The sequence below is a fragment of the Salmo trutta genome, chromosome 38, assembly GCF_901001165.1.
Source record: "Salmo trutta chromosome 38, fSalTru1.1, whole genome shotgun sequence".
Taxonomy (NCBI): Eukaryota; Metazoa; Chordata; class Actinopteri; order Salmoniformes; family Salmonidae; genus Salmo; species Salmo trutta.
Window position 1 is genome coordinate 24,196,700 of NC_042994.1, and position 18,863 is coordinate 24,215,562.

Genomic DNA, 18,863 nt, shown 5'->3' on the forward strand with positions numbered 1-18,863 from the left:
ATATCTAATTTTGAATTTATTAATTAGTCAGAAAATCAATAGATATTTCTGGTTGCTTATCAAAGTTAGCTGGATAACTAATTGATCCTGCTTTGTAGTATACCCCCTCTGTACACACATGTAATTTGAATACTCACAAGCAGATCCCTACTACAAGCTATTAAAGTGAATTTAATTATTTTTGTTGGTTCTGGATTGCTGAGATTAATAATAATAAGTCATTTAGCAGATGCTTTTATCCAAAGCAACTTACAGTCAGTCAGTCATGCATGCACACATTCACTTATGGGTGGTCCCAGGAATTGAACACAGAATTCTAGTATTAGTATTAGTAGCAGAACACTACAGTTGCTGCTCTTTCAAAGCATACAGAGACGTCCAGCGTGTCCGGCGTGTGTGCTAATCCGGTGTCTATGTTAGTCCGGTGTGTGTGTGTGTGTCTTCTGGTGTTTTCTGAGTCTCCAGATGTGCAGAAAGCATTTGCCACAGACCAGACACTGGAAGGGCCTCTCTCCTGTGTGAATGAGCTGATGCTCTTTTAAACTAGAAGATGTGGAGAGACTGGCCCCGCAGTCGGCACAGTGGTGAAGTTTCTCCCCTGTGTGAGTCCGATGGTGTGCCCTCATGTTACCCCTCTGTGAGAAACCCTTCCCACACACGGGACAGTGGAAAGGTTTCTCTCCTGTGTGAATCCGCTGGTGGGATTTCAACTGCTGCAAGTCGATGAAGCTTTTCCCACAATCGGCGCAGAGGTGAGGTCTCTCCCCAGTGTGGATGAGAAGGTGCCTCTTCAGAGTCTCTGACCGGGAATAGGCCTTCCCACAGTCAGGGCAGCGGTGCGGTTTCTCTCCCGTATGTGCACGTTGGTGCCGTCGAAGCTCGGATGGTTTCGGGAAGCAGATCCCGCAGTCAGCGCAGCGGTGGGGTCTCTCCAGCTTCCCTTGGTGAGCCTGCTCGTGCACTTTCCGGTGACGGTTGTCGGCAAAGCTCTTCCCGCACTGGGAGCAAGGAAACGGTTTCTCTCCGGTGTGTCCTCGCTCGTGCAGAACCAGGCCGGATAACTTCTTGAAGGTTTTGCCACATTTAGGACAAGGGTGGTCCATCCTCTTTCTCCTCTGGTGTACGGGCTGGTGCCTTAGATTAGAACACTATTGTTATTGTCTACACAATTAATCGTCCATTAACTTTTTAACAGAACAGAAATGGATCTTTGGTGTTCTGGCTTACCTTCTGAGGCGCGATAGCTTCTCAAACGTCTTGCCACATTGTTGACACTGGTGAGTCAGCTTCTCGGTGCTCTTGTGTGTTGCACTGTGTTTCTTCAGGACTGAGAGGTTGCCAAAAGACTGGTTGCAGTCAGGGCACGGGTGCTTGCTCTTCCTCAAGTGTGATGGCTCGTGCCTCTTCAGACGCGACAGCCTCTCAAAGGTTTTACCACAGTCGGGGCACTGGTGAAGTTTCTTTACTGTGTTCTTATTCTTCGTTGGTGGTTTGGGTTCTCCCACCTTCACTACCACAGTGGGACTAGGTGTGTAGTCGGAGTCTGAACCTAGACAGACAATGGAATAGATTTAGCCTGGTTAAAACATTGGTTAGTGTCTGGATTAACAAAGGCTAGAATTGTTCAGTTTAGAGTAAACAAAAAGTGTGAGTGAGTGAGAGACGAGACACAGGTAGTCATTGGGCGGGCGGGAGGTCACTCAATGTCGGGCATATTACACAATGTGATATATACTATTAAAAGGCCCAATGCAGCCATTTTTGACTGAATATCAAATAATTTCTCGGTAACAATTAAGTACCTTACTGTAATAGTTTCCCATTAAAGTTGTCAAAAAGAAAAAATAGCTTTTTAGCAACAAAAAAAATGTAATGCAAGAATTTTGCTAGTTCTGTCTGGGAGTGGTCTGAGTGAGGGTCCTAATTGGAGGGAAATGTCACCTGAAAACTATCTGCTATTGGCAGAGAGGTTTGGGACTCTTATTGGTCTATTAACTCCACCCACACAAAACCTGCTGATTAGGTGTATATCAGGGGCGGGCAACTCCAGTCCTGTGACACCAATCAGGCCCTTGAGGACTGGAATTGCCCGCCCCTGGTGTAGATGGCATTTTCAACCAGCAACTATCAAGAAATAACACTGATCATATATATATTTTTTACACTTTTACAGTGTTAGTTTCATCAGCTGTTGTATAAATATGACACAAAACAAAGAAACTAAATTTTGACCGCAACTGGGCCTTTAACACAATGCTACCGGCATTACTATGAAACTGCTAATGTTCTCCCCAAACCCAACCTCGGTCAACCATGTCCTCATCCTCCTCCTCCTCCTCCTCCTCCTCCTCCTCCTCCTCCTCTTTGACAATCACATTGAATGTTGGTTTTCTTGCTTCACTGAGCCCTGGAAGGCCCTCTGGTTCCAACTCAGACTTATCAACAGCACCTGGGGATGGAATAGAATTAGGTTCACTTCTAAATCCCCTTAACAAAATCCCAGTTGGAAGAATCTCAGAATCAGGTGAGAAGCAGGAAATCTGTGAATCCTCCAACTAAGATTTCTGGGAATTTGTGGAGTTATGGGAATTGTGCCTAACCGGTCTTATTGTCAACACTAGCTAGGTTTGTTACATGGTAATGGAATGAAACAGACTCAAATTTTTCACTTAAAAAAATGTATGCCTAACAAACACCATTGATTTCAAAGTTTAACAAACCAACCACTCTATTTTTAACACTGAACATTTTACTATAAAACACATTTACTAGAACTGTTCAGATCCAAAGTTAGGTAACAGAATTTTGGTAAAATCTCCCTCAGTTTTTTTTATGTAACCAAGATAAAGTTTGATCATAAAGTTACTGTTCCCCTTACCCACTTGGATTCATTATTAAGGGGCCATCACCATAACTCTCATTTTAATACACCAATGGTAACATGATATTCTCTTACCTAATTTAAATAAGTACCGCCTTGTAACCAACATCAGAAAAGGCACGTTTTCAGAGGGGCGTGGTTTATATAGCTCTATCACAGTAGGCTGCTGAGGGGAGAACGGCTCATAATAATGGCAGAAACAGAGCAAATGGAATGGCAAACACCTGGAGATTTGATACCATTCCACTGATTCCGCTCCAGTCATTACCACGAGCCCGTTCTCCCTAATTAAGGTACCACCAACCTCCTGTGAGCTAGATAGCTACTCTACTGGTGCCAAAATGTGACTGTAGGGTGTCAGCAAATATAATGAAAAGTGGACCCTGTTCATCTATGGCAAAGATACTTCTACGTTTCCCCTTTCATCTGTGTCAGCTCGATGCTAACTAGGTATTCAGCCAGCATGGAACAAAGGAGGGGAGGGGGGGGGTCGTTCCAACCTCTGACACAGTTGTCATGTCAACACATTTGTCAGTGCTGCTGTGAACCGCATCACAAGAGACATACCAAATGGGAGATGTATAAAAAAAAGTGTAAAGCTAATTTTGGTGATTTCCTGCCACCTGCAGCGTTGCAGTCTTGTCATTTATTTACTGTAGCCACTGGATGGCGGCGATAGAGCTTAAACCCATTTATGAACTTTAGGCAACCCAATTTGAAGAAGGCTCACAATCATAGAGAATGATAGAGGCCTCTAGTGGCCAAAAGGCTTTATTAGCATGGGCAGCACCATTGAGGGCTTCCACCATTGAGGGCTTCTACCATTTGAATATAGTCAACTGGGTGGGACTTCCAACTTCATTGGCTAATCCCTCCTGTTGAAGTCATGTCCAACCGGGTCATCAGGAGGGATCAGCCAATCGTGAAGAAGAAAATTGACTACTTCACAAAAGGGAGATTGCCCATGCAAAGGTGCGTCCTCCATCTCTCTCTATGCTCCCAACCCATAGGAATCCCCACCCATAGGAATCCCCACCCAGAGGAATCCCCACCCAGTTGACTATTTAAAAAAATGGTGGAAGCCCTCAATGGCAACGTCCATGCTAAAACGGGTGATATACATCTCGAGTCCTCCATCTGTGGTTTGAGCAGAAATCAAAACTTTGCTTTTTCCTAATATTAAGGATATAAAATGGTTGGGGAAAGTACACATTTGAAGTCGGAAGTTTACATACACCTTAGCTAAATACATTTAAAACTCAGTTTTTCACAATTCCTGACATTTAATCCTAGTAAAGATTCCCTGTCTTAGGTCAGTTAGGATCACATTTTATTTTAGGAATGTGAAATGTCAAAATAATAGTAGAGAGAATGATTTATTTCAGCTTTTATTTCTTTCATCACATTCCCAGTGGGTCAGAAGTTTACATACACTCAATTAGTATTTGGTAGCATTGCCTTTAAATTGTTTAACTTGGGTCAAACGTTTCAGGGAGCCTTCCACAAGCTTCCCACAATAAGTTGGGTGAATTTTGGCCCATTCCTCTTGACAGAGCTGGTGTAACGGAGTCAGGTTTGTAGGCCTCCTTGCTCGCACACGCTTTTTCAGTTCTGCCCACAAATTTTCTATAGGATTGAGGTCAGGGCTTTGTGTTGGCCACTCCAATACCTTGACTTTGTTGTCCTTAAGCCATTTTTCCACAACGTTGTAAGTATGATTGGGGTCATTGTCCATTTGGAAGACCCATTTGTGACCAAGCTTTAACTTCCTGACTGATGCCTTGAGATGTTGCTTCAATATATCCACATAATTTTCCTCCCTCATGATGCCATCTATTTTGTGAAGTGCACCAGTCCCTCCAGCAGCAAAGCACCCCCACAATATGATGCTGCCACCCCCGTACAATCTTTGTCCCTATGTGCAGTTGCAAACCGTAGTCTGTCTTTTTTATTGCGGTTTTGGAGCAGTGGCTTCTTCCTTGCTGAGCGGCCTTTCAGGTTATGTCGATATAGGACTCATTTCACTGTGGATATAGATACCTCTGTACCTGTTTCCTCCAACATCTTCACAAGGTCCTTTGCTGTTGTTCTGGGATTGATTTGCACTTTTCGCACCAAAGTATTCATCTCTAGGAGACCGAACGCATCTCCTTCCTGAGCGGTATGATGGCTGCATGGTCCCATGGTGTTTATACTTGCGTACTATTGTTTGTACAGATGAACATGGTATCTTCAGGCATTTGGAAATTGCTCCCAAGGATGACCAGACAATTTGTTTAACTGAGGTCTTGGATGATTTCTTTTGATTTCCTCATGATGTCAAGCAAAGAGGCACTGAGTTTGAAGGTAGGCCTTGAAATACATCCACAGGTACACCTCCAATTGACTCAAATGATGTAAATTGGCCTATCAGAAGCTTCTAAATCTATGACAACATTTTCTAGAATTTTCCAAGCTGTTAAAAGGCACAGTCAACTTAGTGCATGTAAACTTCTGACCCACTGAATTATAAGTGAAATAATCTGTCTGTAAACAATTGTTGGAAAAATGACTTGTGTCAAGCACAAAGTAGATGTCCTAACCAACTTGCAAAAACTACAGTTTGTTAACAAGAAATTTGTGGAATGGTTGAAAAACGAGTTTTAATGACTTCAACCTAAGTGTACGTAAACTTCTGACTTCAACTGTATATGCCTTAATTTCTCCAAAATATAGACTCAGCTTTCATTTGACACCAGATTTCACATTCTCCTATGACCTTTACATGTTGGTGCTCATGGGTCCTTTTACATGGAAATGAGACATGTAGTCTAGGGTGGTCTAGCGGTCTAAGTCGCTGGCTCCAGAACAAATATACCGTCGGTGGTGTTCCGGCCCGACTAGCTGCGCAGGCGTTGCGACAACCAATGGTTTCGTGCCACATCATCGACTGCTCAGTCTGGCATCAAATTGCTATATCACATGATGTGGTTAGCTGGTATGTTAAACATCCATCCAGCCGTTGTGAGATCTGACATGTTGGCATGTTTTCAGGCAGTAACATCCCACCACCGTGTACTCCAGTAGAATTCAGAACTCTTTCCTCTCTACTCTATCCTACCCAATGAAACAGAACATATGAGAGGAGTAGCACTGCCCCACTTCTTAAACACTTTTTTTATATATATCCTAGTTTACCTTCATGACTGTAGTCCATTTGTGAGGGCTGGACAGGGTTGCACCACCATAGTGTAACGTCATCATCACTAGTGGGTTCGTCTTTAACACTGATGTGAGGATCCATATACGGTGCTTTATCTGTAGGTGTGATGGCACGTACACACACACAAAATGAAGTGAAATGTTTAGTTTTGGCAAAAGTAGGCAGGTTTCCATTGACCCAGCAATGTCGCAAAAAATATCATTGCGACATGTGTAATGGAAACGGCAGATCTAGGAGAACTTTTGTAAACATCAACAACATTTGTATCTGTTCGACATGGGTAGATTTGTCTTTTGCCAAACTTTCTTTACTACGAGACATGATGATGGAAAGTGTTTTTTTCAAAGAAATTATAGCAGGATAATGTTGAAGGTACGCGGGGCACGTGATGTCATCACATAACTATATATAAAACTCCACATTTAATTGTAAATCCCTACTGCCTGCAAAAACCATTTTTTCAACTAAAAATTACATTTATTTTTAGGACTGATTTTCCTAACAGTTCAAGAATGCCTGAATTGCTTTGCCTTGCTTTTCTGGTTGGCTGGCAAGTTTCACCATCCAATTATGGTGAAAGAAGGTGAATGTTGAACTTTATCCAGATGATGCTGCATACCATTTTGCGCAATGACACGGTCGGTGTGTTCGAAGCGTATATGGGAGGCACCCATATCTGTATGAATCTGTGCAAATTCTTTTTTATTTTAAGTATTTTTTTTCTCGCTAATGAAAGGGCCATATGTTTCGAGAGCGATGATTATCAAATCGTATTAGTCACATGCACCGAATACAACAGGTGAAATGCTTACTTACAAGCCCGTAACCAACAATGCAGTTTAAAAAATAAGAATAAGAGAAAAGTAACAATTAAAGAGCAGCATGAAATAACAGGGAGACTAAACAGGGCGGTACCGATACAGAGTCAATGTGCAGGGGCGTGGTTATTTGAGGTAGTAAGTACATGTAGAGTTGTTAAAGTGACAATGCATAGATGACAGAGTAGCAGTGGTTGTTGTTTCTAAACGTTAAAACACAGTGTCGAGATTGTAGTTCACACGAACCAGTTGTTAGAGAAGCTAAATCACTGGAACATGTAGGGAGAAGGCAGAATGCCACCTAGAGTTAGAGAGAGCTGCATGGACCATAGCGATATGTTGGCACATTAATTATTAGAATATGGCAAATATTAGTCAATTATTGCATTCTATCCATGCTGGCTTTCACGGGCTACCTGAGACATGAAACATATAGGTGGGTATACGGGCTGTCGAGAACTTATTAATGCGCAACTTGTTTAAATGGGTAATGGAAACACTTAAACCACTTCATTTTTATTCGACACTGTAGGTTTTAGCGAAAGTGTTTTAAAAAAAGTGTGAAGTCATTATGTCCAGCTGTTTTTCTCGACAAGACAAGATAGTTGAATGGAAACGCACCATAACAGGCAATTGTCGCATTTGCCTTGAAACCCAACATTGAATTGGTTAGAATTCTGTCAGCAAGAAATTAGGCTTTGAATCAGGAACGTTTCCTCTCACGACCTCCATTTTATTTTACTAGGCAAGTCAGTTAAAAACAAATTATTATTTTCAATGACGGCCTAGGAACAATGGATTAACTGCCTTGTTCAGGAGCAGAACGACAGATTTTTACTTTGTCAGCTCGGGGATTCGATCTTGCAACCTTCCGGTTACTAGTCAAACGCTATACTACCTGCCGCCCCGCTGTAGGATAGAATGATGAATACAATTACATTTTATGTAATTATACTTTCTTATCTATTTGTCTCACATTCCTACCGCCAAAAGGACCAACTGCACGGACAACCGGTAGACCTACCTTAAAATATAATTGTATTCAACATTCGTGAGAGGAAACTTTCCTGATTCAAACGCTCATTTCGGATGGACGTAGAATTCTAGGGAATTCAATGTCGGGTTTCCAGGCAACTGTCGCATCTATTTTCTATGTGAACTTTGTAAATGTCGACAAATCACTGGACAAGTTCATGGAAACATAACTAGTGACAGAAAGGAGATAAGTTACTCACAGAATATAGCTGGTAGGCAGAGGCATAATGTTTAACGTTATTACAGATCTGATGTTTACAGACATACAAGACAGAGGGCTGCCATTAGCAATGACATGTGGAGGCACAGGTGACATGTGACAACGGTGGAAATATCACGGTTTATTTCTGTGAACATGTTGCCACTATTTCAGCACTCACCAATAAAGGCCAGCTTCTGACGTTAACAGCACTGCAGCAAACAAAACAGCCACCCACCTATGCTAACGATGCTAGTACTGCTGTTAGCTTGCTCTCTCTGTGACTGTCCTTTTCATAGAGTTCTAGCTATTTAAATTATCTCGCATTCTAGTAGTGGCAGTAATCCTTAAATCAGGACCGTATCAAGTCACGTCTCATATATACATATATTTATTATAACTTGGAAAACGCGGAGTTGCTAGCCACCTACCTGATGGCAGCACAAATATTACGTCACTTCCGGTTTTAGTACGGAACGGAAGTTCACTGTCCTACTTGAGCTCAACTTTTTCTCCCCCAAACGATTAATAGCAAGGACTTTAACGTTAAATGTGAGTTTAGGAGTTGATGAATAATGTGCGACTAAAGCTTGCATGGCGCACAGTAAACATTAGGCCTACTGCAGTTAGCTAGCTGCTAGCCAAAGGTAGCTTTTTCTATTACTAGCTAACTTTAGCTAGCTGCACCAGTATCTTGTTAGAGGAAACATTGAATTTGACGAATCTCCTCTCTTGTCCGGTAATTTACAATCTATTGCCCCAAAAGACAACTCTGCAACCGTTATAATGTCAAAATACATTTGCTCCGATGTTCAAAACGATTTTCCAAAGTCATCCAATTCGGAATTCCAAGACGGACACTATGGCATCTTTCTAGAGCTCCGACATGAAGTTCACTAACGTCATTATTTAACCTCGTTTCCCCCCCAGTTGTCATGTTTATCACTACTGCCTGTCAGAGGCATGAACAACGAGCCAATGGCCTTAAACGGGTGGTGTAGCCTACGCTCTATAATGTCAGTGTTCTCGTCTGACCTCATCACATTTTGCCAAGGCAGAGATGAGTGGCTGACACGAGACTCATGCGGACAGCAGTGGACGCAAAAATTCTGGCATAATGACAATCGCCAAATGTCATTACACTTTCTGGTGTCTTGTTTAACAGATGTCTCTTTCCATTCATGACTGTAGCCTAATAAAGCAGACCTTTTGAAGTGATTGTTTGACAATCAGATGAAAACATCATGACTGGTTGTGTTTATGCCACAATAAAAGGTAATACATTTATAAAGTCAAATGACAAATCTTTATGACTCAGAGAGATGCTATTGAATAAAAAGGGATTCTATATGTAATTATATGACTAGGCCCACAGAGATGCTATCGGAATTAAAAGGGATTCTATATGTAATTACAGTGGGGGGAAAAAGTATTTGATCCCCTGCTGATTTTGTACGTTTGCCCACTGATAAAGAAAGGATCAGTCTATAATTTTAATGGTAGATTTATTTGAACAGTGAGAGACAGAATAACAACAAAAAAATCCAGAAAAACGCATGTCTAAAATGTTATAAATTGATTTGCATTTTAATGAGGTAAATAAGTATTTGACCCCCTCTCAATCAGAAAGATTTCTGGCTCCCAGGTGTCTTTTATACAGGTAACGAGCTGAGATTAGGAGCACACTGTTAAAGGGAGTGCTCCTAACCGCAGCTTGTTACCTGTAAAAAAGACATCTGTCCACAGAAGCAATCAATCAATCAGATTCCAAACTCTCCACCATGGCCAAGACCAAAGAGCTCTCCAAGGATGTCAGGGACAAGATTGTAGACCTACACAAGGCTGGAATGGGCTACAAGACCATCACCAAGCAGCTTGGTGAGAAGGTGACAACATTTGGTGTGATTATTCGCAAATGGAAGAAAGACAAAAGAACTGTCAATCTCCCTCGGCCTGGGGCTCCATGCAAGATCTCACCTCGTGGAGTTGCAATGAATGGTGAGGAATCAGCCCAGAACTACACCGGAGGATCTTGTCAATGATCTCAAGGCAGCTGGGACCATAGTCACCAAGAAAACAATTGGTAACACACTACGCCGTGAAGGACTGAAATCCTGCAACGCCCGCAAGGTCCCCCTGCTCAAGAATACATATACATGTCCGTCTGAAGTTTGCCAATGAACATCTGAATGATTCAGAGGACAACTGGTGAAAGCGTTGTGGTCAGATGAGACCAAAATGGAGCTCTTTGGCATCAACTCAACTCGCCGTGTTTGGAGGAGGAGGAGGAATGCTGCCTATGACCCCAAGAACACCATCTCCACCGTCAAACATGGAGGTGGAAACATTATGCTTTGGGGGTGTTTTTCTGCTAAGTGGACAGGACAACTTCACTGCATCAAAGGGACGATGGACAGGGCCATGTACCATCAAATCTTGGGTGAGAACATCCTTCCCTCAGCCAGGCTCATTGAAAATGGGTCGTGGATGGGTATTCCAGCATGACAATAACCCAAAACACACAGCCAAGGCAACAAAGGAGTGGCTCAAGAAGAAGCACATTAAGGTCCTGGAGTGGCCTAGCCAGTCTCCAGACCTTAATCCCATAGAAAATCTGTGGAGGAGCTGAAGGTTCGAGTTGCCAAACGTCAGCCTCGAAACCTTAATGACTTGGAGAAGATCTGCAAAGAGGAGTGGGACAAAATCCCTCCTGAGATGTGTGCAAACCTGGTGCTAACTACAAGAAACGTCTGACCTCTGATTGCCAACAAGGGTTTTGCCACCAAGTACTAAGTCATGTTTTGCAGAGGGGTCAAATACTTATTTCCCTCATTAAAATGCAAATAATTTTCTAACATTTTTGACATGCGTTTTTCTGGATTTGTTTTGTTATTCTGTCTCTCTTATGCTGTAAAATGTTCAAATAAACCTACCATTAAAATTATAGACTGATCATTTCTTTGTAAGTGGGCAAACGTACAAAATCAGCAGGGGATCAAATACTCCCCCCCCCCCCCACTGTATATGACTAGGCCCACAAAGATGCTATTGAATTAAAAGGGATTCTGTATGTAATTATATGATTAGTCCCATTAATTATTTTGGTGCATGCACAAGCGTGTGTACATATAGGAGGTCCCATACTGGAAATAAATGAAATATACATTCACCCCTGCCTATCACATAGCTAGCAAACACTATGGAATGCAGTGTTTACAGCCGTGGCCAAAAGTTTTGAGATTGACACAAATATGAATTTACACAAAGTTTGCTGCTTCAGTGTCTTTAGACATTTTTGTCAGATGTTACTATGGAATACTGAAGTATAATTACAAGCATTTCATAAGTGTCAAAGGCTTTTATTGACAATTACATGAAGTTGATGCAAAGAGTCAATATTTGCAGTGTGGACCCTTCTTTTTCAACACCTCAGCAATCCGCCCTGGCATGCTGTCAATTAACTTCTGGGCCACATCCTGACTGATGGCAGCCAATTCTTGCATAATCAATGCTTGGAGTTTGTCAGAATTTGTGGGTTTTTGTTTGTCCACCCGCCTCTTGAGGATTGACCACAAGTTCTCAATGGGATTAAGGTCTGGGGAGTTTCCTGGCCATGGACCCAAAATATCGATGTTTTGTTCCCCGAGCCACTTTGTTATCACTTTTGCCTTATGGCAAGGTGCTCCATCATGCTGGAAAAGGCAATGTTCGTCACCAAACTGTTCCTGGATGGTTGGGAGAAGTTGCTCTCGGAGGATGTGTTGGTACCATTCTTTTTTCATGGCTGTGTTCTTAGGCAAAATTGTGAGTGAGCCCACTCCCTTGGCTGAGAAGCAACCCCACACATGAATGGTCTCAGGATGCTTTACTGTTGGCATGACACAGGACTGATAGTAGCGCTCACCTTGTCTTCTCCGGACAAGCTTTTTTCCAGATGCCCCAAACAATCGGAAAGGGGATTCATCAGAAATGACTTTACCACAGTCCTCAGCAGTCCAATCCCTGTACCTTTTGCAGAATATCAGTCTTTCCCTGATGTTTTTCCTGGAGAGAAGTGGCTTCTTTGCTGCCCTTCTTGACAACAGGCCATCCTCCAAAAGTCTTCGCCTCACTGTGCGTGCAGATGCACTAACACCTGCCTGCTGCCATTCCTGAGCAAGCTCTGTACTGGTGGTGACCCGATCCCGCAGCTGAATCAACTTTAGGAGACGGTCCTGGCGCTTGCTGGACTTTCTTGGGCACCCTGAAGCCTTCTTCACAACAATTGAACCGCTCTCCTTGAAGTTCTTGATGATCCGATAAATGGTTGATTTAGGTGCAATCTTACTGGCAGCAATATCCTTGCCTGTGAAGCCCTTTTTGTGCAAAGCAATGATGACGGCACGTGTTTCCTTGCAGCTAACCATGGCTGACAGAGGAAGAACAATGATTCCAAGCACCACCCTCCTTTTGAAGCTTCCAGTCTGTTATTCAAACTCAATCAGCATGACAGAGTGATCTCCAGCCTTGTCCTCGTCAACCCTCACACCTGTGTTAACGAGAGAATCACTGACATGATGTCAGCTGGTCCTTTTGTGGCAGGGCTGAAATGCAGTGGAAATGTTTTTGGGGGATTCAGTTCATTTGCATGGCAAAGAGGGACTTTGCAATTAATTGCAATTCATCTGATCACTCTTCATAACATTCTGGAGTATATGCAAAATGCTATCATACAAACTGAGGCAGCAGACTTTGTGAAAATGAATATTTGTGTCATTCTCAAAACTTTTCGCTACGACTGTACTAGCTAGCTACCACATAGCTTGCAAACACTATAGAATGCAGCATGTACTAGTTAGCTACCACATAGCTTGCAAACACTCTATGGAATGCAGCGTGTACTAGCTAGCTATCACATAGCTATGTAGCAAACAACTTGAAAAAAATAACTAATGCGATATACAGTTTATTAGGTACACCCATCTAGTACCGGGTCGTCTAGTATTGTTTCCTTGGCTTCCTTACTTCCTAGAATTGCGACAACACTAGACCACCGTTGCACTGCTCCATTATGATACTGTCGTACGTGAAAAGCATAGGAGGCTGGCCGTTTCTGAGATATTGGAACTGGCGCGCCTGGCACCGGCGATCATACCACGCTCAAAGTCGCTTAGGTCACTCATTTTGCCAATTGCAACGTTCAATTGAGCAGTAACTGAATGCTGCCATACCTGTCAGCTTGCTTTATATAGCAAGCCACGGCCACATGACTCACTGTCTGTAGGAGCTAACCATTTCTGTGAACTGGGCGGTGTACCTAATAAACTGGCCACTGAGTGTATATTTATATCAGCTAGCCACCACATAGCAAACCACTCCATGGAATGTGGCTTGTAGTGGTAGCTACCACATTTTAAATGTTACCTTTATTTAACTAGGCAAGTCAGTTAAGAACAAATTCTTATTTACAATGACGGTCTACCCCGGCCAAACCCTAACCCGGACGATGCTGGGCCAATTGTGCGCCGCCCCATGGACCTCCCAATCACAGCCGGTTGTGATACAGCCTGGAATTGAACCAGGGTCTGTAATGACACCTTTAGCACTGAAATGCAGTGCCTTAGACCGCTGCGCGACATAGTGAGGTAGCAAACAACTTTAAATTGTGCCGAGACTTTTTTCTGTTTCTCCAGTTTTGCCTTTTGCCTTTTGCCTCCAGCACCTTCACAAATCTGCTCTGGTTGTGCGGTAGGTTCTACCCATTATCTACTAGCAAGCGACTTTAGAAAACCACTCTGTAATGTAGCTTGTACTATGTAGCTACGTGGAATTCACCTTCTGCTGTTTGGGCCTCTTGATCATACTAGCTACGGATCCACCTCATGGCCTAACACGTCTGAAGAGGAGGAGAAGATGGAAGTTAAAGAAGAGGAGAAGATGGAAGTCAAAGAGGAGGTGGAGGAGAGAGCAGTCAAAGAGGAGGTGGAGGAGAGAGCAGTCAAAGAGGAGGTGGAGGAGAGAGTAGGTAAAGAGGGGGTGGAGGAGAGAGCAGTCAAAGAGGAGGTGGAGGAGAACGCAGTCAAAGAGGAGGTGGAGGAGAGAGCAGTCAAAGAGGAGGTGGAGGAGAGAGCAGTCAAAGAGGAGGTGGAGGAGAGAGCAGTCAAAGAGGAGGTGGAGGGGAGAGCAGTCAAAGAGGAGGTGGAGGAGAGAGCAGTCAAAGAGGAGGTGGAGGAGAGAACAGTCAAAGAGGAGGTGGAGGAGAGAACAGTCAAAGAGGAGGTGGAGGAGAGAGGAGTGAGAGAGGAGGTGGAGGAGAGAGGAGGTGGAGGAGAGAGGAGTGAGAAAGGAGGTGGAGGAGAGAGCAGTCAAAGAGGAGGTGGAGGAGAGAGCAGTCAAAGAGGAGGTGGAGGAGAGAACAGTCAAAGAGGAGGTGGAGGAGAATGCAGTCAAAGAGGAGGTGGAGGAGAGAGGAGTCAAAGAGGAGGTGGAGGAGAGAGCAGTCAAAGAGGAGGTGGAGGAGAGAGGAATTAGAGAAGAGCAGGAGGAAGAGATCAAATAAGAGGGGGATATAAGCATTAAAGAGGAGGAGGAGGAGAGACTAGTCAAAGAAGAAGAGGAGAACAGAGAAGTGTCTGCTCCAGATCTAGAGGAAGAGGAAGAAGAAGTAGATAGTATCAGTGACACAGGTAAGTTCAAGTGTGGAGTAGGGAGAGAGAGGTTGGTGCCTTGGTGGCCATAGGGGATTCCAAAACTATTGTAGTGCTTCTGCTTGCATCCAGTCAAGTTTTCAGTGCTCTGTTCCTGATTCTAACCCCATATCTGTTCTTATTCCCACAGGAGAGATCTCCAACCCAGGTTCAGACAGTGAGCCCAGTTCCACAGCATCAGGAAACAATAAACAACACAGACAGAGGAACTCAAGACAGAAACATCACCACTACATGGACTGCTTCACTAGTTTCTATGAGCCAGAGGAGTTAAGAAGGCACACTTGTAGGCCCCACTCCTGCTCAGATTGCAGAGGCAGTTTTATGTGTCCAACTCACCTGAAATTACACCAACAGACTCTCAATAGAAAGAAAACTTACCCGTGTGGTCAATGTGGAAAGAGTTTTCAGGCACCAAGCAAACTAAAGACACACCAGCTAACGCACACAGGAGAAAAACATTACCACTGCTCTCAGTGTGGGAAGAGTTTCAGTCAGGAAGGAGATCTAAAGAAACATCTGCGAATACACAGTGGAGTGAAGCCTTACCACTGCTCCCAGTGTGGCAAGGCTTTTATTCAATCATCAGATCTGAAGAAACACCATAGAACTCACACAGGAGAGAAGCCTTTCCACTGCTCTCAGTGTGGGAAGAGTTTCAGTCAGTCATCAAATCTGAAGACACACCAGCTAACTCACACAGGTAAGAGGACTTACCACTGCTCTCAATGTGGGGATAGTTTGACTAGTTTATATTTTCTGAAGAAACACCAGAAAATGCACACAGGAGACTTTACCACTGCTCCCAATGTGGGAAGAGCTTCAGTGTTGAAGGAAGTCTAAAGCAACATCAGAAAATACACAGTGGAGTGAAGCCTCACCACTGCTCCCAGTGTGGGAAACGTTTCAGTCAGGTAGAAGACCTAAAGAAACATTATAGAATACACCGCTGAGAGAAGTCTTACCACTGCTCTCATTGTGGGAATGAGAACTCTTGAGTCATCTAAGAATACACATAGGAGACAAGGCATACTGCTGGGATTAGTGTGGGAATTGTTTTAAATGGGACAGAGGCCTGAAAGAACATAAAAGGCAAAGGACAGCAGTGCCCAATACTGATCTTACAATGGCGTTACCAAACTGGTCAACCTCATATCTATCTAATATTGACTGCCAGTTTTTTTCATTATTCTGTTAAAAAAAAAGTTTTATAAATGTTTTAAGTTTAACATTTTATTCAGACAGCTGGAAACAGAGGGGGAGACAGGCAAGTGGGAGATCAATAGGAAGGACACAGGGATTGATCCCCGGTCTCAGGTGGGCAGTAGAGTACACGTGACTCAATGTGAGCGTTAACGCTAGACCACGGGCTCTGCACATTATTCTGTGAAACCTGATGTTCATTTTCAGTATTCTCATATGAAAATGTACTAAAGAGTATTAATTATGCCAAGAGGGTCACATTTGAATTAAAGTGTATTTTCTTCCAGACAATCAGTTCAGTTTCAATCTGCAAAAATCAATACTATAAATATTACAGTTGTCCTTAAGAAGGTAACATTACAAATAACTTTTTGAATTTAAATAATAAAAACTATAGCCACTGTAGTTAGCAATGCTTTACTTTCAGAATATATAGTAATTATCTGTAAGGTCCCTTTGTCGAGCAGTGAATTTCAAACATAGATTCAATCACATAGATCAGGGAGGTTTTCCAGGTTTTCTCAAAGAAGGTCACCTATTGGTAGATGGGTAAAACAAAACAAAAAGCATACATTGAATATCCATTTGACATGGTGAAGTTATAAACTACACTTTGGAAGGTGTAACGATACATCCAGTCACTACTAAGATACAGGCGTCCTTCCTAACGTTTCTGTAGAGGAAGGAAACCGCTCAGGGATTACACCCTGAGATCAATGGAGACTTTAAAACAGTGACTGAGTTTAATGGCTATGATAGGAGAAAACTGAGGATGGATCAACAACATTGTAGTTACTCCACAATACTAACCTAATTGACAAAGTGAAAAGAAGGAAGCCTGTACAGAATCAAAAAATATTCCAAAACATGCATCCTGTTTGCAACAAGGCACTAAAGTAATACTGCAAAAAATGTGGCAAAAGCAATTCACTTTTTGTCCCGAATACAAAGTGTTATGTTTGGGGCAAATCCACTACAACACGTTACTGAAGACCACTCCATATTTTCAAGCAAAGTGGTGGCTGCATCATGTTATGGGTGGGATTGTAATCGTTAAGGACTGAGGACTTTTTTAAGATAAAGAAATGGGTTGGAGCTAAGCACAGGCAAAATCATAGAGGAAAACCTGGTTCAGTTTGCTTTCCACCAGACGCTGGGAGATGAATTCACCTTTCAGCAGGACAATAACCTAAAGCACAAGGCCAAATCTACACTGGAGTTGTTTACCAAGAAGACAGTGAATGTTTGAGTGGCCTAGATGCAATTTTGACTTAAATCTGCTTGAAAATCAATGGAAAGACTTGAAAATGGCTGTCTAGCAATGATCAACAACCAATTTGACAAAACTTGAAAAATTCAGAAAAGCATATTGGCCAAATATTGTACAATCCAGTGGGCACTGCTGTAATTGTTATCAAAGGTCATTCTAACATGTATTGACTCAGGGGTGTGAATACTTATGGAAATGAGATATTTCTGTATTTCATTTCCAATCAATATGCAAACATTTCTGAAAACATGTTTTCACTTTGTCATTATGGGGTATTGTGTGTAGATAGGTTAGAAATACAACGATTTAATCAATTTTCAATTCAGGCTGTAACACAACAAAATATGGTATAAGTCAAGGGGTATGAATACTTTCTGAAGGCACTGTACATATCTACCTAATATTGACTGACTGTTTTTGTCATTATTCTGTTAATGTCACGTCCTTACCAGCAGAGGGAGCAATTGTATTAGTTTTGGTCAGGACGTGGCAGAGATTTTTTGTGTTACATGTAAGTGGGTTGTTGGACTCCCAATTGAAGGCAGGTGTGTTGAGTTGCCTTTGATTGGGAGTCCTATATAGTAGTGTGTGTTTTTCTTTGGGGTTGTGGGTAGTTGTTTTTGCACTGCGTTTGGTAGCCTGCAAAACTGTTGCTGTCGTGTTTATTGTTTTTTTCCTGTGGATGCTTTACTTGAGTTTATAAAAAATATGAGTATCCACATTCCCGCTGCGCCTTGGTCCATTCCTGAAGACAGCCCTTACAGTTAAACCTTTCATGTGTGTGTTTTACATGTAGTTTTTTTTTTACAATGATGCTGTGAGTCGAGAAGTATGTGCAGGTGAAACGTTTAATTAAACAACAAACAAATTTGCTTTCGCCGTAAAGCCTTTTTGAAATCTGACACTGTGGCTGGATTAACAAGAAGTTCATCTTTAAACCAGTGTATAACACTTGTATGATTGATAAATTATTATTATGAGTATTTCTGTTTTTGAATTTGGCGCGCTGCTATTTCAAATCAATCCCGTTAACGGGACTGGCGCGCGAATGGATCACTAAGAAGTTAAACCTTTTATGTGTGTGTTTTACATTTAGCTTTTTGTTTTACAATGACGCTGTGAGTCGAGAAGTAGGTGCAGGTGAAACGTTTAATAAAACAACAAACATGAAAACAAGACAGCGTAACAGTGGCGATATAGCATGAACACAGGAACAATACCGACAGAGGAAGATGGTTAGTATTCCGGCGACGTCGGACGCTGGAGGGGAGAGCTAGACGTGACAATTTTATTCAGACTGCTGGAAACAGAAAGGAGATCAATAGGAAGGGCACAGGGTTGAACTCCGGTCTCCAGTGGGGGAGTAATGTTGTTTACGCTGAACTACATTTCTCTCACAAATTTTGTCATTTCCTGTTTTACTTCTGGGGGGAATACCATTAACAATTGTGATTACCATTGTGTAATGGAAAAGAAGCGAAGTCTCTTCCCTCGCGAAAGGGGTTCTTCGAAGAACTTATAGGGGTTCCCCCACAGTTTACATTTGAAGAACCCCTAAAGGATACTCCA

The 18,863-nt window shown here is 42.6% G+C and overlaps 2 protein-coding genes across 5 annotated transcripts; one reads left to right on the forward strand and one right to left on the reverse strand.

Moving 5' to 3' along the window:
* On the reverse strand, nucleotides 1-9,245 carry LOC115178636 (zinc finger protein 239). 4 transcript variants are annotated; one of them, XM_029739890.1, is made up of 6 exons: nucleotides 9,171-9,245; nucleotides 6,059-6,178; nucleotides 2,364-2,449; nucleotides 2,303-2,333; nucleotides 1,228-1,549; nucleotides 1-1,134 (listed from the first exon to the last, which is right to left on the reverse strand). In XM_029739890.1, the coding sequence occupies exons 2-6, from the start codon at nucleotides 6,162-6,164 to the stop codon at nucleotides 417-419; spliced, it is 1,263 nt and encodes a 420-aa protein (XP_029595750.1). In that variant the 5' UTR covers nucleotides 6,165-6,178; nucleotides 9,171-9,245; the 3' UTR covers nucleotides 1-416. The 4 variants fall into 4 exon arrangements, 3 of the variants coding, with proteins under 3 accessions (XP_029595750.1, XP_029595749.1, XP_029595751.1); XM_029739889.1 differs by lacking the exon at nucleotides 9,171-9,245 and adding an exon at nucleotides 8,317-8,612; XR_003872652.1 differs by lacking the exons at nucleotides 2,303-2,333; nucleotides 9,171-9,245 and adding an exon at nucleotides 8,317-8,612 and having other exon boundaries at nucleotides 2,376-2,449.
* A 4,479-nt stretch (nucleotides 9,246-13,724) lies between these two features.
* Nucleotides 13,725-16,177, forward strand: LOC115178559 (endopolyphosphatase-like). The gene is made up of 4 exons (XM_029739817.1): nucleotides 13,725-13,754; nucleotides 14,677-14,800; nucleotides 14,952-15,099; nucleotides 16,063-16,177. Exons 1-4 carry the CDS (start codon nucleotides 13,725-13,727, stop codon nucleotides 16,175-16,177), a joined length of 417 nt encoding a protein of 138 aa, XP_029595677.1.
* Nucleotides 16,178-18,863: the final 2,686 nt, after the last annotated feature.

What these genes read in the sequence shown, in the direction of transcription:
- LOC115178559 (XM_029739817.1), top strand. Translation starts at nt 13,725, where the DNA reads ATGCAGTGCCTTAGACCGCTGCGCGACATA. An exon ending in TTAGACCGCTGCGCGACATA is followed by an intron (nt 13,755 to 14,676) that starts GTGAGGTAGCAA and finishes ATCAAATAAGAG; the next exon opens with GGGGATATAAGCATTAAAGA. An exon ending in AGATAGTATCAGTGACACAG is followed by an intron (nt 14,801 to 14,951) that starts GTAAGTTCAAGT and finishes TTATTCCCACAG; the next exon opens with GAGAGATCTCCAACCCAGGT.
- LOC115178636 (XM_029739890.1), bottom strand. Translation starts at nt 6,164, where the DNA reads ATGGATCCTCACATCAGTGTTAAAGACGAACCCACTAGTGATGATGAC. An exon ending in AATGGACTACAGTCATGAAG is followed by an intron (nt 2,450 to 6,058) that starts GTAAACTAGGAT and finishes TTCCATCCCCAG; the next exon opens with GTGCTGTTGATAAGTCTGAG. An exon ending in TGAGGACATGGTTGACCGAG is followed by an intron (nt 1,550 to 2,302) that starts GTTGGGTTTGGG and finishes TTGTCTGTCTAG; the next exon opens with GTTCAGACTCCGACTACACA.